Source organism: Schistocerca serialis, chromosome 8 (assembly GCF_023864345.2).
Source record: "Schistocerca serialis cubense isolate TAMUIC-IGC-003099 chromosome 8, iqSchSeri2.2, whole genome shotgun sequence".
NCBI lineage: Eukaryota > Metazoa > Arthropoda > Insecta > Orthoptera > Acrididae > Schistocerca > Schistocerca serialis.
The window spans coordinates 550,634,478-550,662,361 of record NC_064645.1 but is presented as its reverse complement, the minus strand read 5'-3'; the positions used below and the strand labels follow the sequence as shown (position 1 = coordinate 550,662,361).

The 27,884-nt window shown below is 38.3% G+C and overlaps 1 protein-coding gene across 1 annotated transcript in view; it reads left to right on the top strand.

The window, feature by feature from the left end:
- The window catches only part of LOC126416260 (acetylcholine receptor subunit alpha-like 2), a 175,101-nt gene extending 147,457 nt beyond the window's left edge, over positions 1-27,644 (top strand). The window contains exons 6-9 of the mRNA XM_050083890.1: positions 883-1,059; positions 3,326-3,478; positions 6,897-7,066; positions 27,397-27,644. Of these exons, the coding sequence (XP_049939847.1) occupies positions 883-1,059; positions 3,326-3,478; positions 6,897-7,066; positions 27,397-27,636 (740 nt within the window). The 3' untranslated portion in view covers positions 27,637-27,644. The remainder of the gene's footprint in view (positions 1-882; positions 1,060-3,325; positions 3,479-6,896; positions 7,067-27,396) is intronic.
- Positions 27,645-27,884: the final 240 nt, after the last annotated feature.

Sequence of the window (27,884 nt, the reverse complement as noted above, 5' to 3'; positions counted from 1 at the left end):
GGAATCAACACATGGATAAAATAACCAAGAAGCTCATTTCAGCATAAAAGACAAATTAAAACAACTATCTATGTCTGAATTGATATTCCAACCTGGAGTTTCCATTGTTTAACTATCTACATCAGTCACATTTATTTTATCCCACAGTGTATTTCAAGGCCTTACACACTAATCTCAGGTGGATCAGTGGTTTACTTTACAGTTTTGGTTGCGGGATATAGCCAGTTGTCTGTTTTGAACTTCATTTCACTGTTATTTGTAGTTTAATGAATTACAAAAGAGACAACTGGCTACATCCATCAAACAAAACAGTTATGTAAACCACTAATCCACCTGAAGGTGAGAGTATTAGCCTTTCAAATATGTACTGGGAGAAAATAAGTATGACTGACATGGCTGATTATATACATATAAAACAGGAGCTATTTAGTGTGAATGAGATACAGCAGCTCTTTACAAAGTAGCAGTTTTCCCTCTAATTTACTTGATTAAATTTAGCAGGCAAACACATGAATATAATTAATTAGTATAGTTAAAAAATTTGATCACTGAGCAGTGGCAGAACACACACTTAAAAGACTATTTTAATTGGAAAGCTTTTGGAGCCTGGTAAAATTGCAAAGACGGAACCCGCGTAATTTCCAATTCTGACATTTTCATGTACAGTAGTCTTACATTTTATGTAATACATCGGAAAGTCCAGTTAGGCATTGCGAAGTCAAGAATATAATTTCAAAGAGATTTTTACTGTGTGCTGTAAGATAGGTGACAACTAATTTTAACTGAGTTAGATGTTTCAGCTATTAAATGTACATACATTTGGAAACATTTTTAACTACTACTTCATTCTTTCAATGTGGAAATGTTGTTTGTCAATACATGAGTTGCAGATGGACCTGTGGAATACAAATTCTGAATGGCAGATAGTGGATGTAAAAGGAAATCGAGCTGAACAGTATTACTCATGTTGTACAGAACCATACATTGACATCACATACAACATCACTCTCCGTCGACAATCTCCTGCTTACTCTGCCATTGTGATCACACCAGCTGCAGGTATGCATCATGGAGCACTGATTAACTTAAAATTAAATATGATTCAAAGTAATAGTCAGATATGAACATTATCAATATTTTAAACAAAAGAGGTTGGTCTGCTTTACAGCCAAATACTATCAACTAGCAAACATATAGGGAAACTTTTTTTTAATGAGCCTAAGAATTATAATCTTTTGGCACATGTACCATAAATAACTCATTGACCCAGAGAAATGGAGTGATGGGAAATATGAGGAAAGTGTGTGCTTTGTTGATCTGGGAAGAAGAATAAGTTGCTACAGGAAACAGTTATTGATTTATTGGATCTCTCCCATTGTTTCCCCTTAGCCCCACTGTCTTTTTTCATTTTTACATTTTTTTATTTGCAGGTAGGATTTAACTCATGGCTGGAATGTATTTGTTCCTTCAGTAGCAGTTAACAGTGAATTCAAAGTGCTGAATTACTAGTAGTTCCACTGTACAAGCAGTTCCAGCATTCCAACATAGAAACCATACTACATTTACATCCATGTTAATTCCTACAGAGATTTTCAGTCTCAAGAAGCATTAAACATGTTCCAAAATTCTACAACAGACTGATGTCAGCAATATGAGTCTAAAGTTATGTGCACGTTTGACAGTCCTCCTTTAAAATATGAATGCAGATTTTTCCAGTCACTACAAATGCCTCATTCCTCCAGCAACTTATCTTAGGTTGTTGCTACAAGGGAAGCAAATTCTTGCATATGCTGTGTAGAATCAAATAGGTACCCCATCTGTATTTTTCTGTTGAGCAGTATTATTTGACTATTCCACAGTCACTTATTTCGATATGGCAGTTCGATCTTCCTCAATGAAACAAATTTGTTTACAGACGTACTAGTTGTATTATATTTCAATACTTATGATGAAGGTCATGATTTGATAATGGACTTCATGTCCTAAACTAGTCACCATAAATATAGGATATTTGTCATTACAACTTTGATAGAATTACAAATAGTAGTTTCAGTAACTTACATGATGTATGTATTTCATAAAATACTTAACAGCTATTGGTAACTGCAATCAAGAAATGTATGCAGAAGTGCTATGAGGAACTATGCCAGGCAAAAGCATCGCAACGAAAGACAGGGTTTCAGATTCAGAGATATTGTTTTAACCTGGTAGAAATTTCAAACTGGTGCACACTGCTGAGTAAATGATTTGTCTGTTGTCAATTCAAAATTGTTTGGTACTGTATGGTACATAAACTTTACAGTGTGCAACATGAAAGGATTAAATGCCAGTTAGAGTAGCTGTTTGCACTGATCTCTTCTCAGTCACTTACAGTTCTGTAATCATTTAACTCAGTGAATGATACTTCTCGTTCATGCGAAGGTCCAGATCTTTTTATCCTGCCAAGTGACACAGTGGTAAGACATTGGACTCCTATTCAGGAAGGCAACACTTAAAATCCCCATCAGCCTACCTTATGTAACTTGCAGGGGTACAAACTTTTGGTATCATATTCATAAATGAATGATACCAGGTGTCATATCAAATCCTATTAGTAACTGACTTTCAAAGTTGGTATACTGATCTACTGGTAATTTTCAGAGTCTCCTCAGCAGTATGGCACAGCCATGTACTGTGCATGACTGAAGCCTAAGTACAATGGTGTGACATGTCCACTGGCCATCGTTCAAGAACGTGGAAGGAGTCTCTGAAAATGACCATGTAATGTGCATTACTTGTCTTTTTTAGTAATGTCATAAACCATTTTTATTATATAATTTTGTGTGTTCTTGTAATAAAAATTGCCAATCATTAAAGAAGGTGCAGGATGAGCACTTCTGTATCATGTATATTTATATAGATAAATGATTTAACTGAAGTTGAAAATGTTGATGGACTTTATATAAAGAAAAAGTATCTTTCAAATAGACAAAGAGCATTATTGATGCCAGGTACCAGTGTTTTAATGGATATGAAGACTTGAATCAAGGATGAAGACTGGGGTATAAATAAGACTGATGGTCATAAAATAAACTGAATAGAAGAAAAAAATCCTGATTCCTCCAAATATTTTCCATAATTTCCCTATGTCACTTAAGGAATTGGTTGGTCCCTTTAATAGGGCACAGTTGAATGTGTATTCCATGGCTAATGACCTCATCATCAGTGGGATGTTAAACTCTAATGTTCCTTTCTTCCTAAGTTCTTTTGAATGATTGTGCATGCAAAGCAATAGCATAAATTTTGTTTTATAGTATTCATTTATGTTTTTTAAAAAATATTTCAGCAATTGTTCTGATGACACTGGCAGGATTTTGGTTACCTCCAAATGCAGGAGAAAAGATTTTGCTCAACGGTTGTACAGCAATAATTATATGCCTGTTCCTGCTGTATTTTTCTCAGAAGTTACCTGCAATGGCAGGAAACACACCATTAGTAGGTATGATTGTGTCCTCAGTTTGATTATTTTCTTTGCTTTCAGATGAAAACTTAGTTCAAATAAAAGTAATCAATTAATCTGTCAAGAAGGCAACTTGATGAAATTAGAAATATCTGGAAATAATTTTCTATCGAAGCTCAGGGCTCTGTGAAAGCCTGAAAGATATTACGTGAAGAAATTAAAGCTCAAATAATATAGTAATAAAATAAATTTGTAAATCAAATATTTCTTGTAGCAGTAGCGCAGTAACATTCAAATAATTCTGTCATTTATGTATTTTAAAAAGAAATGGTTTTATTACAAAGCTGTCTGTTCTTTAACAGTGCCTGGTTCTAAGCAACCAAATTCTCTGATAATGCTGATGTTTCTAACAAAATCTTTTTAACACACCACAATTCGTTTTACATATCTAATTTTACAGTACATGGTATTAAATATAAAATATATAATTTTCAGTATATTAAGTAAGGCATTTTTGGAAACTATTCATGCCATTGTAATACGTGTTTTGAAACTGATTTCATCAAGGACATGAACTGACAAACAAATACCCTGCTCATTCCAGTTTTAATCATAACATATGATTTTGCAGTTATAATTACTCAGAGTCTTTGTTGAAAGGATTATATCATTATAACAGAACATAATATATCTTGTTATGTACGTAACTATTCAACTATTACTATTACACCACAAATGGGTAAAGCTATTAATTAGCAGATACCACCCTAATAAACAGGGTAACCTGCAATCAAGTGCAGTGTTGATCTCAGAGATTGCTAGGTTCTTAGGGATGCAGCAGATCCAGTATGAAAACAGTGGATTGTGTGGTTACAACTAGGCACCACTAACATTATGTTCAGTTGGAGGACTGTCATCAACCACACAACTCTCAATAGTTCCAATTTGAGGAATACTCAATCAAAATCCCATAGAGTTTGAACACTGGGATGTGGCTGTAGCCTCAATAATATTTTAGCACATCTTTACGTATTGTCACAGATTAAAATATTTTGTAATATGTGTGAAGTCTGGAACCACTAACTGAATAGTCACTTGGCAAACTGGAGAACTTTCCTGCTGACAACTCTACTTCGCATTGTGTGTGCATACGCTACTAGGAAAGGATATGACACAGAGAGAGCACTGATGTCAGCAAGAATCAGATATCCTATATTTGGGAGGATGGTGGTTCAGATCCATTCAGTTTTAGGCTTCCCATGGTTCTCTTCAATCACTTAAGGGAAATTTTGGGCGGGTTGATTTGAAAAGACATCGACAACTCCCTTCTCTGTCCTCCAGTTCATGCTTTTGTTCTGTTTCTAATGACTTCATCATTGAGAATGTAAAATCATAATCTCCCTTCTTTTGCCATGTTGGTGCATGAGTCAAGTGTCAACTTAATCTCCAAAACACCTTTTTGTATATAGCTCTTACAGCAGGTCTGCTGTGTGTATTTTGTTCAATTGAATAAACTGCAATACCATGAATTATCAGAATTCTTTGTTTTGGATGGTTTAATGTCAAAAGTGTTGTATACAACACTAAATATTTATTTTCACATAAAACTCAACACAAATACCTGAAATAAATGTGGCATCACAAACTGCGAAACAGAGTAGTTCATCAGAGACAAGTCATGAACAAAATTCCTATCACAGTCCAAGACTAAGCATGAATACATCAAAATCTTTGAATGCTTGGTGCTCCACAGCTTTTAGATGTTTGTTGAAAGACATCTTCTAAACATCATGAACTGCACTTGAAATGTTTATTAGCCAAACAGGTTTTCAGGTGTATAACCAATCTGAAGTTGCATGTAATGTATGTCTATATCAACAACACTGTGTATGATGTTCAGCTTGATGGGCATCCAGAAAGCTATCATATTGATGTCTAGAACCCAATTACAATCATGTCTATGTTTAGTAAGATAGGATATGAAATTGATCCTGTCTCACAGTGCACAGGTTATCGTGTATGTTATTACTGCTGTCATACCTTGGGCAATGTCATTTGGTGATCATGTCTGACACATCAGTTATGTCAGACTTGATCAAGAATTGTCACTTCACAAGATATGACAGCAGTAACATACGTGACAACCCATGTTCTGTGAGACAAGAGTGATTTCACATCCTATCGTTTTCACATAGACATAGTTTTAATTGGATTCTATGTATCCAAATGGTTGTTTGCTTTATGGATGCACATCAAGCTGAATATCACATATAATCCATGTCACTGATATTGAGATACATAATATGCCACTGACAATGAGTTATATGCCCAAATACTGGTTTGGCTAATAAACATTTCAAGTGCAGTGCATGGTGCTTAGAAGATGTCCTTTAACATGAGTACAGCAGGAGCAGACACAGACAAAGTCAGAATCACAAAACAAACACAGTCATAACAATTTGGTATAAAGGTAAACAGTGAAGTGGCTTGTGGCAGGCCAGAGTCAGCCTTTTATCAGCAATGGTTGGTGGCTCATGTGGTAAGCTGCCACAAACATCAGGCTTGATGGCTCACAGTGTCACATAATAGTGACATAATAGTAACTGAATTTGATGATGTAGTTTGCATATACACTTATGACAGGGGTAATAAATAAATAAATTCATCCGTAGTTTGTAAGGTTTATAGTGAATCTGCTCCTTCACTTTCAAAAGTTAAAAATTGAATTACTAAATTCAAAAGTAATTGTAATTCTGTTAAACACAAACCATGAGTAAAATTTGCAAATGATATTTGATGATAGTAATTAACACTGTATGAAATACCTGATGAGATAAGCATGTCAGAAGAACAAGTAGGAACATTGTACTTGAAGAATTATGTAAGCTCTGTGCAAGAAAGGTGATACCTTTGTTGAAAGCTGACCAAAAGCAATTTTAAAAACAAACTTCTCCCTGATCTTTGGTCCACTTTAAAGAAGAATCCAAATGGTTGTAAGCACTAATTTATTAGTAAGAGAGTGATGTGGGTACACAAATTCATGCCAGAAAGAAAACAGCTCCCCCTTTACACACACACACACACACACACACATACACAGTGCAGAAGAGATTTCTGCAGACCTTTCAGAAGCACGCTACATGGATAGGATCTGCAGGGGGAAAACCAAAGGATGAAGTACATTTATTTTAAAGGGAAATATAATATAAAAATAAGTTTATTTTTGTCCATTGCCAGAATGAGAGGTTTTTACCTTTTCTCTATTCATTAAACTTCTGTCTCCTTGTGCAAAGAGAAATAAAATCTTAGTTTTTTCCTGTGTTAAAACTTCTCACTGCATTTGATATGCTAAATGAAGTCATAGAGAAATGGGAGATAATCATTTCAAGTGTTTCCATTTACTCTGGACTCAATCATTTCCAACTACCTCTAACAAACATTTTTGTTTGTTTTTCAGTGCTCTTTTACAGTAGCTCACTGCACCTTGTGATTTTGTCACTGGTGGTGACTGTTGTTGTCCTAAACCTATCACGCAATTGCTACAGCATTCCAGTTCCATGGGTGTTGCAATCATTGCTACTTGGTTGGCCAGGCAGAATGTTAGGGCTACATCACATTGTCTTGCTGGTGAGTGTCACAGATTTAAGAATGCTACTTGAGTAAATATGATGAAAAATTAGTATTGATCATTCTTATCAGCATTGCTACATGTTGTTTCTGAATTTATTAGTGAGCGTATGGTATAGTGACAAAACAGGTTTGCCTCAGGGATAAATAAAAATGAGAAAACACTTGTTGATATTATTATATGAACAATTCATTTGGTATGTAGATGACAACTTCTATCTGACACTTTTGCAGTATTCAAAAGTCCTGCCAAATAATGTACATCAGTGCCAGAGATAAATCTCTCAGAAACTTTATATGAACATTTTCTCAGCATAGATTTTATTTTGAACACAGTTTGAAGTTATGTAGCTTATTGAGAAAGGGAGCCAAGCTACATCTCTACACAGAAACAACCTTAAATTAATGGCTTATGAATACCATCTTGCATTAATACATTGACAATCCCCTGACAAACAAAGAACAGCCAATGGAGATTAAAGGAAAACTAGGAAAGTGTAGTCTGACATGGATTTTGAAAGGGGAAGTCACAAGACCTCAGTGAAACTGATACACAGTTACCTATCATTCAGTAAGTGACAGTTTCTCTACAGTTCTTGTAGTAGTGTAATGAAATCTACCTTACTCACATAATTTGATAGGATTGTAAAGCTAGGCACATTAAGTCATTGTCCAGAAAATGTATGACTCACAGCATTTCTAAGCATCATGGAAAATGTTCTTGAGGTAGTGCACATGCAGCAGGAATTTAATCTAGCTACTGAGCAACATCGCTCGGTGGTTAAAGCATGCTGATGCTGCATTCAGTTTCCTTCCTCAATCTTCTCTTATGGAAGTTTGTCCTCTATCTTTAAGGAACCCATTTTTGATGTGATGTAAATTTTTAATCTTATTTTCTTCTTTCTTTAACTGAACTAAAATTGTTGCAAATAAATCGTATGTACCGTATGTGGTGGGGGATAACATTTATAGCACCATATTCCATGTTATATAAACACATACATAAGGAGATATAGACCACATTATGTTTCTAAAAAGATGAGTAGATTAGAAATAATAAAAATTTTTAAAGACTTTCTCACAGTCATATGACAGATACAAATCAAACTTGAAAAATACTTTTGTTGCGTAAGTAGGTGTGTACCCATGCAAACGCAGTTAGAAATCGGAAACTAATGGAGTCTGAACTCAAGTTTCTTTTTTATTTCTTTCACATATAACAGGTTGCCAAGTAAGAGAATACATAAAAGAGAATCAACAACAAAGAGTAAAAAGGTAGGTATGAGAATCACAGTTGACGGCTCTCTTCTCTGTGACTCCCGTGCGAACTGTGGAGAATAATCTCTGTGATTGGCGCGAATTTTACGCGTCGGCTGCAATCGACGTGTGCAGTAGTCACCACATGAGCCCTCTTGGTGAGAGCGGAGCTCGGATGTTCCTCTCTGTAGCGGGCAGGGAAGTGCACTTGTCTGCCAGAACGCGTGGTGCATCGAGGCTGCTGCTTTATTGACTGCGGAGATAGCGGAGTGCGGTTCTGCATCGCTGTCTTGTGCTGATCGCTGCGCGACGCTGACATCGCCGGAGTGTCTTGAAGTATATAAGCAGGTTTCACTCTACTTAACAATATGGTGGCTTGTTTCCCATTCAGTACTATGTCTACGGTATGTGCATCTCTGTGTATAACACGATGAGGTCCAGTGTATGGCGGTTGTAGTGGTGATTTGACGCCATCTTTGTGTAACAGTACATGTGTGCAAGTTTTTAAATTGTTGTGCATGAATGTTACTGGGGCTCCATGTCTGGACGCTATCGCAGGTTTGATTTTCTTGACCGTTTCTCTCAATCCTTTTAAATATTCTGACTGGTCATCTGCGTTCGGTACCCCTGAGTCGTCAGCGAATTCTCCGAGCAGACGTATTGTTTCTCTGTAGACCAACTCCACCAGGGAGGCGTCCATATCAGGTTTAAAGATCATCCTAAGACCTAACAGTACAATGGGTAATGCTTCCATCCATTTAGTACTGTGGCACATGAGGGCTGCTTTTAAGGTACGGTGCCATCTTTCTACCATCCCGTTGCTTGCCAGATGGTAGGCGGTGGTGCGGTGATGGCAGTATCCGCAGAATCTTGCTAACTGAGTGAATAGTTCTGATTCGAACTGTCGTCCTCTATCAGTTGTTATATGGAGTGGGCAGCTGAACCTCGATATCCAAGTTGAAATGAATGCTGTTGCCAGAGTTTCCCCCGAGATGATATCGGTAGGTATTGCTTCCGGCCAGCGTGTATACCTGTTGATGATTGTTAGCAGGTAGCGATTACCATCTGATGGTGGAAGAGGTCCTACGATGTCCAAATGAATGTGCGAGAAGCGTGCCTTGACATCTGGGAATTGTCTGATTGGAGGGCGCACGTGTCTGCCCACTTTGCATAGCTGACAGTGTGGGCAAGATCTAGTCCAGTTATGGCAAACACAGTTAGAAATCGGAAACTAACGGAGTCTGAACTCAAGTTTCTTTTTTATTTCTTTCACATATAACAGGTTGCCAAGTAAGAGAATACACAAAAGAGAATCAACAACAAAGAGTAAACAAGTAGGTATGAGAATCGCAGTCGACGGCTCTCTTCTCTGTGACTCCCGTGCAAACTGTGGAGAATAATCTCTGTGCTTGTCGCGAATTTTATGCATCGGCTGCGATCGACGTGTGCGATAGTCGCCACACTTTCGTTTGAGAAGAATTCGTCAGGTATATTCTCTCCATTATAAAATCACACTTCATCCCTCAGTCTATTAACTGTTAACAGTAGTAGTCCACATTGTACAACTGCCAGAACTTTCCTGTACTACTTATTCTAGTTACTTTTGAATCCCCTCTTGTGTAACTATTATTCACATCAAAAAGACTGTCACAAAATAAGCTTTTGGCCAACAAGGCCTTTGTCAGAACAAGATACTTTCAGTTTTGGGGTACATAGCTAAATATTTTCCATATATCAGTATTTTATGATTGTTGTTGTTGTGGTCTTCAGTCCTGACACTGGTTTGATGCAGCTCTCCATGTTACTCTATCCTGTGCAAGCTTCTTCATCTCCCAGTACCTACTGCAACCTACATCCTTCTGAATCTGCTTAGTGTATTCATCTCTTGGTCTCCCTCTACGATTTTTACCCTCCACGCTGCCCTCCAATGCTAAATTTGTGATCCCTTGATGCCTCAAAACGTGTCCTACCAACCGATCCCTTCTTCTAGTCAAGTTGTGCCACAAACTTCTCTTCTCCCCAATCCTATTCAATACCTCCTCATTAGTTACGTGATCTACCCACCTTATCTTCAGCATTCTTCTGTAGCACCATATTTTGAAAGCTTCTATTCTCTTCTTGTCCAAACTAGTTATCGTCCATGTTTCACTTCCATACATGGCTACACTCCATACAAATACTTTCAGAAACGACTTCCTGACACTTAAACAGGACTAAATATATCACTGAAACCAGCAGGTTGAAAATTATCAACTGAAAAAAAATTAATGAGAGATATTCATGTACAGTATTGTGGCTGTTCTGAATATATGTAATATACACACAGCATGATCCATCAGACACAGTAGAAATATAAAGGAGAAAAATATAATTATCAATAGGAGTACAACAATATGGGTGGAATGTAACAATACGAGAGAAGGAAAGTTACTACTCACCATATAGCGGAGATGCTGAGCTGAGATAGGTGCAATAAAAAGATTCACACAATCATAGCTTTCTCCCATTAACACACACACACACACACACACACACACACACACACACACACACACACACACACTTGCACAAGCATAACTTGCACACACATCTGCAGTCTCAGAGAGCTGAAACTACACTCACAGGTGGAGTGGTCCAAACTTGCTACGTTTCACATTGCAGATAAGAAGAGCTGTAGGAACCCTGAAACATTTAAAGAAATGGCCCTCACAGATGAAATGATGAAAATCCTAGTGATCAATTCCTGAAGCTTTTGCAACAAAGCCACAGAGTCTGAAACAGTCCTATAAAGCAGCGGAGCTCGTAATACCACTTACAGAAAGCTGGCTAAAACCTGAAATCGACAGCAGTTAAATTTTTGTGGTAAATAGAAGTGCACTGATTGGATATGCCTATGGGAAATGGAGATGCTGTGGTATTCATAGGACATGAGAAAATTAAATCCACCAAAACAGAAACTGAAACCACAAGCAAAATTATTTATGCAAGACTTTCTCTCCCCTGGCAGACTCAGTCCCAACACAGCTGAAAACTTTAAAGAAAACCTCAATTCACTATATGAATATCCCTTAGTAATGCTCTCAGAGACTTTAATCATCCAACAATCAGTTGGGATAATTAATTCCATTGGTGGTGGGCATGATAAGACAATCTGCAAAACATTACTAAATCTTCTCTGAAAACTACCTAGAATAAATAGTTACACCCACATGATCAAAATATATTGGACCTAAAGGCAACAAACCGACCTGACCTCTTCAAGGATGAGAATAGTGAAACTGCTGTCAGTGGTCATGTTATAGCACCAATGATTAAACTACAAGGGTCAGCTAGAACCAGTAGACGGATTTATATGTTTAGAAGATTAAATGTTCTAAACAGACCCCACTCCCCCTCATGAATCGTGGACTTTGATGAGGTGGGATAGCTGGTGTACCCCAACAACTCAGATAGCCGAAACTGCAGCCACTGTGGAGAGGCCACACCAACTTATAATTCCTGAAGAGGAGCAGTAAGATTTCAGTAGTATCAGGCACAACAGTCCAGATGATTGGTTGATCTAGTCTTGTAACATTATCCAACATGGGCTTGCTGCACTAATACTGTGAATAGCGAAAAGCAAGGGGAAACTACAGCCATTATTTTTCCTGGGAGTATGCAGGCTCTACAGCACACTTAAATGATGATGGCATCTTCGAGGGTAATGTAAGACAGAGACAAAATAATTCTCCATTCAGATCTCTGGGGAGGGAATACTCAGAATGATGCTGGAATGTTACATTGTTTGGTTGGATAAATGGCTTAGAGAATTTAAAAAGATACCTGGAATGGTGTAATAAGGATATAGTGGGAATTAATGAAGTGTGTTGGCAGGGAGAACAGGACTTCTGGTCAGATGAACACAAGATAGGAATGGTGGTAAGCTTCTATGCACAGCATAGTAGAAGCATTACTGTAGCCAAGACAGACACAAAGCTGACACTGATCACAGTAGTACAAACTTATATGCCATCTAGCTCCACAGTAGATAAAGAGATTGAAAGAACTTACATAATGTTAAGACACAGATCTTGAAAGATTTTAAACTGTAGACCATATCCAGGAACAGATGTGGATTCTGACCATAATTTATTGGTTATGAACTGAAAATTTAAACTGAAGAAACTCCAGGAAGGTATGAAATTAAGGACATGGGTCCTGGATAAGTTAAAAGAATCAAATATTTCTCAGACTTTCAAAGGGAGCATTAGCTAATGATTGGCTCAAAAAAGTATAATGAATACAACAGAAGACCAAGTGGTCATCTTGAGAGATGAAGTAGTGAAGACAGAAGAAGATCTAATAGACAAAAAGACAAAGCCCAATAGAAATCCTTGGATAATTCAAGAGATATTGAGTCTGACTAATGAAAGAAAATCATATAGAAATGCAGCAACTGAAGAAGACTAAAGGGAACATGAGCTCCTTGTCCAGACGAGGAAGGCTCAAGGGACATTGACTGGCCACTGTCTCATCTTCTGCCTTGTGCCAACATTCTGATACAGTATGGAGTTTTGCCAACTTTCCAGACTGTAGAGCCGCTACTTCTCATTCAAGTAGCTCCTCAGTTGTCATCATGAGGTTGAGTGCACATTGCACCAGTCCTTCCGCCAAGAAAAAAATTGTTGGCAACACCAAGAATCGAACCCCAGTCCTCTGCGAGGCAGCCACCTATGCTGATCGCTCAACTAAGGAAGGCAGACTAGAGGGGAATACAGATGTCTGAAAACTGAGATTGATGAGTACTGCAAATGGCAAAACAGGAATGGCAAGGCAACAAATGCAAAACTGTAGAAACATGCATGTCTAAGGGTAAAATAAATGCCATCTACAGGAAAATTAAGGAGACATTCAGAGAAAAGGGAAGCAGCTGTACAAAAATCAAGAGTTCAAATGACAAACCAGTACTAAACAAAGTACAGAAAGCTGAAAAGGGAAGTGATTCTTAAAAGATTTATATAAGGGTTACAAATGTTAGGACAGTTTTATAGAAAGAGAAGAGGAAATAGATGAAGATGAGATGGGAGGTACGATACTGCAAGAAGAATTTGTCCGAGCATTTAAAGATCTAACAAAAACAAGGCCCATGGAATAAACAACACACCCATGGAATTGTTGAGATCCTTGAGAAGAATTTGTCTGAGCATTTAAAGATCTAACAAAAACAAGGCCCATGGAATAAACACCACACCCACGGAATTGTTGAGATCTTTGGGGAAGCCTGCTAAGACAAAATTATTTCAACAGGCATGCAAGACATATACGAGACCTGCAAGATACCCTCAGATTTCAGGAAGAATATAATAATTCCAATTCCAAAGAAGGCAGATGCCAACAAGTGTTAATACTACCAGACCATCAGTGTAATAAGTCATATTTGCAAAATATTGTTACGAATTGTTTCAAGAAGATTGAATAAAAACTGGTAGAAGATGAGCCAGGGCAGAGCAGTTTGGGTCCCAGGGAAGTGTAACAACACATAAGGTCATACTGATCTTATGTCTTATCTTAGACAGTAAGATGAATGAAGACAAACCTACATTTGTAACATTTCTCGATTTAAAGGAAGCTTTTGACAATATTCTCTGGAATAAACTCTCCTAAATTCTGAAGATAGCAGCAATAAAATACAGGGAGTAAAAGTTTATTAGAACTTGTGCAGAAGCCAGACTAGTTATAAGAGGCAAAGGATATGAAAGGGAGTGAGGCAGGGTTGTAGACTTTCCCCAATATTTTTTGTCTGTGTATTCAGCAAGCAGTAAAGAAGACCAATGAGAAATTTGGAAAGCTAATCAATTTTCAGGAAAAGTAATTAAAATTCTTAAGGTTTGCCAGCAACATTATATCTCTATCAGAGACAGTAAACGACTTGAAAGATTTGTTGAACAGAGAGGATAGTGTTTTGAAAAAACATTGTAAGATGAACAAAAGTATAACTAGGGTAAGATAATGTTGTTGAATTACAATAAGGCAATGAATTAGATTACAAAATTAGCCATTAAAGGCACTTGATGAGTTTTGCTGTTTGGCCAGCAAAATAAATAATGATGGTCAAAGTAGAGACTGGCTTCAGCACAAAACATATTTATGGAAAAGAGGAATTTATTAACACATCACATACATTTAGATGTTAGGAATGTAGCCTTGTACGGAAGTGAAAAGTGGATGATAGGCAGATTAGACAAGAAGAGAACAGAAGCTTTTGAAATATGGTGCTACAGAAGAATGCTGAAGATTAAGTGGGTAGATCAAGTAGATACTCAGTCGAATTGGGGAAAAAAGAAATTTTTGGCACAACTTGACTAGAAGAAAGGCTTGATTAATAGGGCATGCCCTGAGACAGAAAGCAATCACTAATTTGTAGAGGGAGACAAAAGGATGCATACATAAGCAGGTTCAAATGGTTGTACATGTCAGTGATTTGGAGATGAAGAGGCTTGCACAGGATGGAATGGCTTGGAGAGCTGCAACGAATCAGTCTTCAGACTGAAGGCGAGAAAGTATTCAGTCAGATAAAGAGGCAGTTGTGTTACATCTCACAGAGGAACACAAAACACTTACGTCTGTGCAAGATTCTATAGAACAACAATAGCTCAAGTGTAGAAGAACAGTTGACCATGCATGTACTCTTGTAAGGAACTGAAAAGTGGATGGTAATCAGTTCAGCTAAGACCAGGATAGAAGTTTTTGAAATACAGTGCCACAGAAGAATGCTGAAAATTAGCTGGGTGGACTGAGTAAATAATAAAAAGGTAAGGCTACACTCCAGACAAATACCACCAGAAAACACTTTCTGACACTTAAATTTATATTAAGCAATGAAAAATCCAGGATGGAATAAGTCAATATTATGAAAAGGGTCGTTGCTTTTCACCATATAGTGGAGATGCTGATTCACAGATAGGTACAATAAAAAGACTGTTGGCAAGTAAGCTTTCGGCCAAAAAGGCATTCATTGGAAATAGACAACACACACACACACACACACACACACACACACACGGTCACAGGCACAGGAGCAAAACACACACACACACACACACACACACACACACACACACACACATGCACACATGTGTGACCACAGTCTCAGCCAAATACTGTGGTCATGTGTGTATGTGTGTGTGTGTGTGTGTGTGTGTGTGTGTGTGTGTGTATTTCCAATGAAGGTCTTTTTGACTGAAAGCTTATTTGTTGACAGTCTGCTATATGGTAAGTAGCAACTATCCTTTTCATAATACTTTAAATTTATATTCTTTGTTAAGAAATTCCTTCTTCAGAAATGTTTGTCTTGCTATGGCTGATCTGCATCTTATATCATCTCTACTTTTGGCTTAATCAGTTATTTTGCTGCCCAGATAACAATGTTCAGCTACTGTTTTTAGTGTCTCATTTCCCAGTGTACTTCCCTCAACATCACCTAATCTGTCTACATTCCATTACCGCTGTTTTACTTTTTTTTTTACCTTCATCTTATAACCTCCTTTCAAGACACTATCCATTCCATTCAACTGCTCTTCCAAGTCATTTGCTGTCTTTGGTAGAATTACAATGTCATTGGAAAACCTCAAATTTCTCATTGGCTTCCTGTAATGCTTGCTTAATGCACAGATTGAATAACAGTTAGGATTGTCTACTATCTTGTTTCAGTTCCTTCCAAGGGCATCCATGCCTGGGAGCAAGGGGGATCGAGACCCTCCAACCCCTAGCTCTTAAGGAAGGAAAAAAAAATATATAATGTAGTCAGGTGATTTTCTTTCAAAAAGATATTATTTAAATGTCAGCATTACTTAGGTCACAATTGGAACCTTTTTATTGCTTCTTACGTTTTTATAGCTCCTTAAAAGTTGCCATTTATCTTCTGAAGTATTAAAAACACCCCATACCCTATACCCACAGGATTCCCCCTGCTCCTCCCCTTACAAACTATCCTGTGAGTGCTCTTGGTCCTTTGCAACCATTGCTTTCCTTTTATTTTCTTTAATGCTTATGGCTGCAGCCTGATTTCTACACAATGCCTAAACAAACTGTCATTCAGTGTATTTTACCTCTGCTATATTCAGAAATTTTAAAGAGTGTATTCCAGCCATCTCTGAATCTACAAATGCTGTAAACTCAAGTTTGTCTTTCTTCAAGCTGTCTTCTAATTTTGTAATGTTATTCAGATGTAGCATTAAGGCTTGAATGAACTGTAAAAAAAAAAAAAAAAAAAAAAAAAAAAAAAAAAAAAACCCCTTGCTTCATCTGCATTTCTGAAAATGTGTGTGCACTTAAATTATAAAAAAAATAGCTATACTATGAAATAAGAATAAAATAAACACCAACATAAAAAATAGACTGTTTAAATGTGCCCATCTTTGCATATCTGTGAACTCAAAATATACTGCTGGTGACTGCATAGTTCAGATATGCATTGGTATGTGACCTCCTCCAAACCCTTCTACGATGATCATTAGGGATCAGACAAATTCTGCATTTGCTAATGTAGGGAGCTCAATGCTGTTGATGTACATTCCATTCTGTGTGTTGTCTTGTCCACCTGATTTGAACACCTTGATGCTGGAAAGTTTGTACAGTGCTGTTGTTCGTAATGGATACCTAGAGGGCAAATTTACTGTGTAGAGGCAGTGATGTACTGTCAGGGTCAAAAGCACACAATTCTGTTGCAGTCTCCTTGAAATACCTATGAACCATAATTTGTAAAACTCATAATAGGAAGAAATGCCTACCTGAGAAAGAGAAATATGTTAACATCAATTGTGTGTTTGAGGGGTGGGAAGTCTTTTCTAAGAAGTATTTGTCTGAAGTGTAGCCTTATACAAAAGGTAAATGTGAAAGTAAACAGTGCAGACATGAAGAATAGAAGCTTCTGCAATGTTCTGCTAAGAAGAATGGTGGGTAGACTGAGTAACCTGTGAAGAGGCACTGAATCAATCTGGGAGGAAAGACCTTTATGGCGCAACTTGATTAAAGGAAGTAATAGATCGCTAGGACACACAGTGAGGTATCAAGGGAAATTTAATTTTGTGACTGTGGGAAGAGTGCGGTGCAAAAATTTTAGCCCCAGGCCATAGAAGACGCAGCAAATATTGCAGAATTTGAATGAAGATCTGCTGCCAACATTGATAACTTGGGAATAGATACCCTTCTGTGCAGCAAAGCAACTTAAGTCACAAAATGAAAATCCAAGATGGAATGTAACAATATTGTGAAAAGGATGGTTGCTAGTCATCATATAGCAAATGTAGCATCTAGGAAGCCTGCATACTCAGATGACTAGACAAAAAATTAAACAAGTCATATTAATGAGTTTTGTTACAAAAAGAAATTTAAAATACTTAACTTTGGCAATTACAGAGATATGTCACACGCAAAAGGCAACATACAAAATAAGCAGTCTTCTTCAGTATGGACAACCCCAAATTTGTGCTACATAGAGAGTTCAAGCAAAGTGACTATCGTTGTTGCTGCTATTGAAGTTGCTAATCTTGAAGCTGCAATTGAACTGGCTGTCACCAGTTGGTCGCGGCACTTATGTCCTCTTCACACAGGGGCCACTACTGTTGCATTGTCGTCCTGGAGGGAGATCCCATCAGTGTGCGATTGGCTGACTTCAAAAATGGTTCAAATGGCTCTGAGCACTATGGGACTCAACTGCTGTGGTCGTAAGTCCCCTAGAACTTAGAACTACTCAAACCTAACTAACCTAAGGACATCACACACATCCATGCCTGAGGCAGGATTCGAACCTGCGACCGTAGCGGTCGTGCGGTTCCAGACTGTAGCGCCTTTAACCGCTCGGCTGGCTGACTTCTTCTCACAGCCTTCTCATCCCTGTCATTCCTGATTGGCATGCTGGTGCTTGACTTTATGCCATAACATTCCTCCTCCCCAAAGTGACAGACCATCATCATAGATGGAGCTTGACAACAGGAGCAGAGGCAGGAGTGTGGAGGCTCTGATGGACTGGAAGCTGTGACTGCAGGGGACGTCAGATTTCCAGTCATACCCTGCTATCCAGCCTTCGCTCTGGTGGAAATGTCCCCAGAAAATGCCTAGAAGGGTACGTGTCCATCTCCTGAGAACCATACTCATATGTAGAAGGTGTCAGTTGCTGCGGCATGGGCAGGTCCAGCTCCATCGGTAGGATGAGAGGAGGCGGAGGGGTTGAAGGCTCCGTCTCCATGGGGTCATCCTGCAGTGTCATGATGTCACCCTCTGGTGGTTGCTGTGGCCGCACTGTCCTCAGGATCCATGAATCTGGGGGAAGAGATACAGAAGGATCACCATGCACATGGCAGTGGCAAATGTTTTTGTGATTTCGGCACTGCAATCTGTCTGGGCCTGAAATGAGATACATGTGTGCGCCAAGTCAACAAAGAATCTTGCCTCACGCCAACCATCTGCTGTCACTAAAAACCCTGAAAAACACAACATCATGCGGCACGAAGTGATACTTGCAGTCTTCCTTCAGCACCGTATGCTAAGGAGGTTGGGGCAGGTGAAGCGGTGTCCGATGGCATCGCCCATGAAGCAGTTCCACCGGCAATGATCCATCTCATGGATGCAAACAACAGGAGGTGAGAAACAGTTACAATGCTTGATCCCTGGTGTGTGTGGTGAAGTTTGGTCATCTTCTGTTTGAAGGTTCTGACAAAACATTCTACTTTGCTGCCTTGTGACGAGAATTATGTGAGTGGGCAGAATTCTTATGTTTGTTCCACTGTAAACATACAAATTGCACTAGTTAAATGCTGTATGCCATTGTGTTCACAGAACGTTTCAGATTCATGCGATGTGAACTGAAGACCATTGTCCAACACTGTGACTTCATGCAGACCATTGAGGCAAAAAATACAAGACAACACCTGAACTGTGCTACATGACATTGTCGAATTAACTGACACAGCAAAAGGAAACTTGCTATAAGAGTCTACCACAATCAACCAACAAGTGTTCCAAAAAGATCTCACAAAGTCTATGTGCACACGTTGCCATTGTGATTGCAACTTAGGCCAAGCAGAGAATTTTTGTGGTGGATCAGACTGATTTTCCACACATGCATGTGACTGTGGTGTCATCTGTTCTGTTTGGGTGTCCATACCCTGCCAAGTACAGTGTTGACACGCTAATTGTTTCATATGAACAATCCCCCAGCATCCATGGTGAAGTAATTGCAACACTTCGTTTTGCAAAGCTTTGGGGACCAACACACCTGACTGTCCACTGTCATTTTGAACAAGAATCACACCTTGCTGTATAGTGAGGCTATGATGACATGCAAAGCATCGGTGCACTACTGATTTCTTTATGCTATGTGATGAGCGAGGCCAATATGTGTGAATGTATTGTAGCAAAATGTTAAAATCTCAACTAGCTTCCGTGGCCAGTGCAATTTTCCTATAGTTTAGAGGAAGGGATTGAAGCAATTCAGAACCCTGAGCATCAATGTAACAACAAGATGCAGCAGAAGCATCATAGTCTGAATCAGTGTCAATCGGAAGATGTGAAAGTGCGTGCACATTACCATGTTGAGCTGTCAGATGATACACAATCTTGTACTTGTATTGAGACAACAGCAAAGCCCATCTTTGCAATTTTTGGGTAGTTCATACAGGCACCCTCCTCATTGGATGAAACAAGGACTTTACTAAGTAGAATTTTCTGCCATACAAATAGTGGTGGAATTTGGTGCCACCATACATAGTAGCTAATGCCTCTTTCTCTATTTGTGAATACTTACAATGAGCTCTGGACAACACTTTTGATGTGAAAACAACAGGCCTGTCTTTATAACCAAATCTGTGTGAAAGCACTGCACTGATTCAAAAGAGGAAGTGTCAACTCGCACCACAACTGGTTTCTCAGGATCAAAGTGAACCAAGCATCGATCACTGAGAAATGTATCTTTAAGATTTTGAAAAGCTTCTTGGTACTCATTTGTCCAAACAAAGGGGAAATTCTTCTGACACAAGTAATACAATGGAGCTGCAATTTGTGCAGCTTTCAATATGAACTGAATATAGTAGTTCACTTTCCCCATAAGACTGGCTGCAATACTGTGACATTGCAAGGAACTGGCAGATCACATATGGCTAACAAATGTGACTGAAGGGCCCGAATGAGTGTTGAGAACACACATTTTGAGATTCTTCATCTAATGGTATTTGAAGATATGCATCGTACAAATCAATTTTTGAAAAGCAGTGTCCAGTGCCTAATCTGTCTGCTCTCCTCTGTGGGTGGCATTGGATAAGTATCAATCACAGTTTGTGTGTTGACTGTAGACTTAAAGTCAACACAGATGTGAATGCGGCCTGAAGGTTTGGGGAGCAAAACCAGTGGACTTGCTCTTTGACTAGCTTGTATGGGTGCAATAGCTCCGCTATCTTGCAATTCTTTAACTTCAACAGGCACCTTGTCCCGTAATGCTATGGGAACAGTTCTGGCCTTGCAAAATTTCAGCTGAGCATTGTCTTTCATAGTAATATGTGCAACAAAATTGTTAGCCTTGACTAAACCTTCAGAACAGAGTTAAAGGAATTCTTTCAACAAGCTACACTGTCATTTGCATTGAATGCAGACACTGACAACACATTGTCCTGAATTTGAAAGCCAAATAAATCAAATGAATCAAGGCCAAATATGCTCTCACAGTCACAGAGTTGTAGCACAGTAAAAGTCACAGATCGCATATGCGAGCAATACATGACAGGCAAAGTACATTTTCTGAGAACGAGAATGTCTTGTCCATTATAAGCCGTCAGGTGTGTACTACTTTTAGACAGGCATGGAGAGCCCAGCAGTTCATATGTGTTATGATTCAGAAATTTAACAGAGGTGCTCATGTCCAACTGAAATTTCACATTTTTCCACTAATATGCAAATGAACAAAAAGTTTGTTGGAGTGTCATAGCACTGAAGAAAGTGACTGCTTGTGAGTTTTGCTAATGCCTGCAGAAGGCTTTGAATACACTGCATTGATTACATGGGCCTTGTGACGAGAATTATGTGAGTGGGCAGAATTATTACGTTTGTTCCACTGCAAACATACAAATTGTGACATTTAATGCCACAAGCTTAACACTGTGATTGTCTGGACAGGAAATCTTGATGTTCATGCTGTGAAAACCACCAAGGGCATGACTTAATTCTGTTCGCCTGTTTATAGAATGGTTTAAGCAGCTTGGTGCACATTGTCTGAAGTGTGGCCTTATAAGAAAGGTAAATGTGAAAGTAAACTTAACTCTGGCAAGCACACAGATGAGTTGCAAGCAAAGGACGACATGCAAAATGATCAATCTTCTTCAGTATAGACAATCCCAAGTCTGTGCTATGTAAAGAGTACAAGTGAAGTCACTATTGTTTACGCTGCTATTGAAGTCGCTAATCTTGAAGCTGGTATTGAACTGGCTTTCACCAGTTGGTCGCTGCGTTTATATCCTCTTCACATGGTGGCCACTGCTATCATGTTGTCATTCTGGAGGAAGGTCCAGTCAGCATGTGATTGGCTGACTTCTTCTCACAGCCTTCTCTTCCCTGTCATTCCCAACTGGTGTGCGAGCACTTGACTTTGCGCCATAACAGCAAAGATGCTGAGTCACAGAAGGGTACAACTCATACAAACATGACCACAGTCTCTGACTGCTGAAGCCACAGCAACCAGAGATTGTGGTTTTGGGTGTGTGTGTGTGTGTGTGTGTGTGTGTGTGTGTGTGTGTGTGTGTGTGTGTGTGTGTGTAAGGCCGTGTTGGCCAAAAGCTCACTTTCTGGCAGTCTTTTTGTTGTGCCTATCTGCGACACAGCATCTCTGCTATATGGTGAGTAGCAACTATCCTTTTCATAATGTTGTTAAGTCACACAATAAAGACAAGATTGCACACCATTAAATTCCTTTTGGAGTGTGTCGATGAAATATCTCCATTTTTGGCAATTATATAAACTGCTCACTTGAAAAAAAGATCCTTGCCTAAAGATTAGAATGTTGCACAGCCCACAGCAACAGACTAGAAATGACATAGTAGTAATTTGCTGAACTATAGACCCATAACACTCACATCAATTTTCAATGAAATTCTGGAGCATATATTGTGTTCTAACATTATGAAATACCCAGAAGAAATAATCTGTTGACTCATAGCCAGCATGAATTTAGAAAATATCATTCATGTTAAACACAAGTGGCTCTTTATTCACCAGAAGTAATGAGAGTTAGTGACAGGGTTCTCAAGTTGATTGCGTAGTTCTAGATTTCCAGAAGACATTAACAGTGTTCCTCACAAGTGGCTTATAATCTAATTGCGTGCCTATGGAGTGTTGCCTCAGTTCTGTAACTGAATTCGTGATTTGCTGACAGCTGGTAGTGATCAATGACAAGTCACTGACTGAAATACAACTGACATTTGGTCTCCTCAAGGGAAGTGTTATAGGATCTCTGATGTTCCTGATCTATATAAATGATTTAAGAGAGAATCTGAGCAGCCCTCTTAGATTGTTTGCAGTTCATGGTGTTGTTTACTGCCTACTAAAGATGAGCAAAAAAAAACTGCAAAATAATTTACAAAAGATATTTGAATGGTGCAGAAGTGGCAATTGACCCCAAACAATAAAAAGTGTGAAGTCCTCCAGTTGAGTACTAAAAAGTACCTGTTGAATCTCAGGTTTCACAACAAACCATAATAATTTAAAGTTTGTCAATTCAACTAAATACTTGAGGACAACAACTACAAAGCACTTATATTGGAACCATAACATAGGAAATGTTGTGGGGAAGGCAAACCAAAATCTGCATTTAATCAGCATAAATCTTAGAAGATGGAACGAATCTACTAAAGAGACTGCCTGCACTATGCTTATCCATCCTCTTCTGGAATACGGATGCACAGTACAGTCTTCTTACTATATAGGGTTGATGGAGGACATCACAAAAGCTTAGAGAAGGGCAGCTCAATTTGTATTAATGTGAAACAAGGGACAGAGTTTCATCAATATGATACATGAGTTGAGGTGTTAATCATTAAAACAAAGACGTTTCACATTGCGGCAAGATCTTTCATAAAATTTCAATCACTTACATTGGGAAAAATGACCTTCGTAATAAAATACTAGAATTCAGAGCTTGCATGGAAAGATTTAGATGTTAATTCTTCTCACATGGGACTGGACAGTGGAATGCTCGAGCAATAGTCTGAAAGTTGTTCTGTGAACCTTCCATCTAGCATTTAAGCGTAAAGTGCGGAGTAGTCACGTAAATGTAGTTGTTTGAATACAGTAAGGCATTCAAAAGGATGTAAGGTGCAGTAATTATGGAGATATGAAAAGACTTGCATAAGATAGGCTAGAATAGAGAGTTAGACCAAACCAGTCTTCAGAATGACAACAACAACTTGCATAAGATAGGCTAGAATAGAGAGTTAAACCAAATCAGTCTTGAGACTGACAACAACATCTGGTAAACACTAATGTGTACAAAATGAGTAATTGCATAAATATTCTAATATTTGTATAAACTAAAAACCAAAACTTAGCTTTTTTTGGAAGTCTGTTGAGAAGTTTTTAATCACTGCAATACACATTATCCCCTAAGGACAGATACAAAAATTTTAATTTAGTTAATCTGAGCAGCATGCCAATTATAAGTTGCTCTTCAACAATTGTTGGTGAGCACTGGACAAACAAAATGTATATATTACAACTACTGTTGAAGACTTCTTGTAAACAAGCCAAATTATAGGAAAGGACATCAGTCATGCAAGGAGCACAAAACCTGGAATAATAGCTAATGAAAACATTTAAGGAATAAGGAGTTTAGAAAACATTATAAACGAGGCTGGAGGTTTCAATTCTAGCATTTATTTTGTAAGTTATTTGTCTGTTTCCACAATATTCACTCATGTTAGTCACACTATTATACACATTATGTGTTTCAACTGATCACACTCACATCAGGAAAAAATTGTCTGGGAATCTTACAGACTTACGTGAGGCCATTTCTTGAAACTCACCACATGTATAATAATGTTATTAGCATTGGTGAACATTGCGAATGAAGCTGACAAACGACTATCAAAATCTTGATACAGCCACAACTTAACATCCAGTAAAAATGGATAAAATTAAGAATTTCTTGTGATGTTCTGCATGAAATTTTTTAAGACCTTGCTGGTCATCTCATTCGCTGAAGTATAAAATGCTGTAAGGATTTGCAAGGCTGGCAAAGTCATAGAACAAAATTGCACATTGAAAGTAAAACAGCTATAAATAATAGCACAGCTTCAACAATACTTCACAATAATTATGCAGATATCGCACAAATGACCAGAGTTGACAACATCTTAACAAAATGATAACATCAGTTGGCAAGTCCACTGGAAAAACTAAAGCATATCATCAGTCAAAAGATTTACTCTTAAGACAGCAATTGTTGACGTGGATTTTTCATACCTAGTTTTATGTGCAAGATATAGTGTGTTCATTCACTTGAGTCACCTTTATTCTGTGACCTTCTATTACCACAACATTAAGTTTCTCAGTGCTTTCCTATTCAGTGATATCATGTGAGCCGTCAAGTGCACTTCATCTTTTGTGCTTCTTTAAACATGTTTCAATTAATTAATCAAGAAGCAAAGATTCTTTTAATGTTGTCTGAGGCACAAGAATTTGATTCAATTCAGTTTTACTCTAGACAGCTGCCTAGCCCCTCATATGAAAATGCCAAACAGGCAACTTCGTATGAGAAATTTACCATTTATCAAACCACTCTTGCAAATACATTTCCTCACTAATAGCTTTTAAGTGGTTTCTTTGCCACTAATATTTCATCCTACAGTATAGTGCCAGGCTAGAATACTAGTCTATTGAGTGGAACCCCTACCAAATACAACCATCAGGGGATACTGGACACTTACAAAGAAGAGCATTATGAATGGTCACAGGATCGTTTGGCTCAAGAGAGAGCATTAAAAATATGCTGAAAAACCACAACTGAAAGGTGCTTGAACTGAGACATCAACTGCATTGAAAAATCATACTTAGAAACTTTCAAGGAGAAATATTAATAGAGGCAGTGCTCTAGCAATATTCTACAGCCTCCTATGTATTGCTCCTGTAATGACTACACAGACAGTATTGGACTAATTGCAGTATGCACTGTGGTATTTAAGCACCCATTCTTCTTGTGCTCCATATGAAAATGGAACTGGAAAGAGGCTAAATACAGGGGATAGGCAAAATAATGTGAACAGTGGTACTAATGAGATGGTTGTGTTTGACGGTCTACAACACAGGTAAGGCACATGTCATGCTGGACCGTGCATGTTTAGTATGGACTAGGCATCAGCGCAGGTTGTTTACGAGTAGTGCATACTTTGTACTTGCATTCAGAGGCTGAGAACAACGTGCAATGAAAGACCTAACAGAGTTGTGGGGGCGTGATTAGCTGGAGCATAAGTAACCAAGACAGCTAACTTACTGAATGTCTCAAGAGCAACTGTTTCAAGTCATGACAGCCTACACAAAGCATCATTGTGTAAACGTAATAGTTGGCACCAATCAAAACTAAAAGACAGAGATTGTAATATGCTAACATGAATTGTGTCAAAACAACACAAAACTACATTTTAAAAAGGAAAGTTGTTACTGACCACATAGCAGAGATGCTGAGTCACAGATAGGCACAACAAGAAGACTTTCACAGTTAAAGATTTCAGCCATTGTTTGATAAACAGAAAACTACAGCAGTAAAAGTGACTTCAGGGCGCAATAGCCATCTTTGAGACCTCTTATATATTGACACTGTCTGCCAAGAACTCCATAAAGCAAATATTCTTGGATGAGCTGCTATACCAAAACCATTAGTGATGACAACCAACACAAAGAAGTGTAAAACATGTTGTCAGGAGTATAAATCCTGGATGGCTGATAAATGGAAACACATCATATAATCTGACGAGACAACATTCTCGTTATTTCCAATATTGGGCGGGTTTACGGATGGAGAACACGAAAAGAAGCCTACAATCCTGATTGCTTGATTCCAACAGTTAAGCATGGAGGTCCAAGTGTGATGGTGTGGGCAACCCTATCGTGGTATTCTGCTGGTCCCATCATTAACTTAAAGGCCGTGTTACAACCAATGATTACGTGAACATTTTAGGTAAAGTGCACACCATGATTCAAATGTTGTACCCCAACAGTGATCCCACATTTCAGGACGATAATGCACCCATTCACACAGCTAGGACAGCACAATTGTGGTATGAGGAACAAGCAACTGAACTGCAGCATCTTGCCTGGCCAGCACCATAACCTGACTCGAACATTTTCGAACCCTTGTGGGCGGTATTGGAGTGCAGACCAAGAGGTTCTGATTGAAGAATGGCATAACATTCCTCTGGAGACTATACATTCACTATATGCCAGTATTCCAAGAAGAATCGCAGTTGTATTACGGGCAAATTGGGGTTCAACCTCTTATTAATAAACCATTCCCAAGTAAGTATAGGTGTTTGCATTGTTTTGCCTATCCCTGTATGTGCAAAAAAGAGAATTACTTTCTGCCATGCTCTTCACAGTGGATTTCAGAGTATGGATTTAGCTGCAGATATAGAACAGCAATCCATGTCATTTCATCTGAAACATAATTGTGGTCATTGCAAAAGAGCAACTTCCCCACAATTTATATGATTAGTAGTGGTCCATCACAAGCCTGACATACTGATTCTACTGCTATTTGTTGACAGCACTGCAAGCAGAACAATCTCTCATTTAATGAACTTTTTCAATAAAATTACTTGGCTGTATAATTTTATTATGGTAAGTTAAAACTACCAATGTTTTGGCTTCTTTGCAGACAGTCCTCATCTATGTGGTCTGATATAAAAACTTATGAACATTTAAGATAACAAACTTGTTTTGTTGTTCATCCATTATGTTGTAGTAAATTCCGTTATGTAATTGATATAATTTCTATGCAAAATACAGGTAAGAGAATCTAGTTAGTAACTAACATTTCATACCCAACTGTACATCCACAGGTACCATCAACAGAAGACCGCCATGAGAGTTGTTCAGGAATGGAAGACAGCAGCATTGAAGCCTCAAGTAGCGGGGGCAATGTGAGCATTGGTGATGACAGCCGACGTGTTCTGACACGTACATCCTCACATCGACGCCATCAAGTTAACTGGATTCTTCTAGCAATAGCTATTGATCGCTTGTGCTTTCTGCTCTACTGTCTATTGTTCATCATACTTGCAACAGTGTACTCTGTGTAGTGTGGAATCTTCACATTGGTAATGTGACTATTTTGTCTTGCAGTGGCCAGTGTCAGCTATGGGAAAATGAGTTCTCACAAACAGTTTACCCAGTACAAATATAAACTGTGTGTTTACAGAGATAATGTGTCTCAAACATTTTGAATTTCATTCTCAAATTCATAATTATTCGCTTGTGTCTATGAGCACCTGCCTTCAAACAGTCTTTGAATATATTTCACTGCTAATAGTGGTACTTGTTTGTTGCA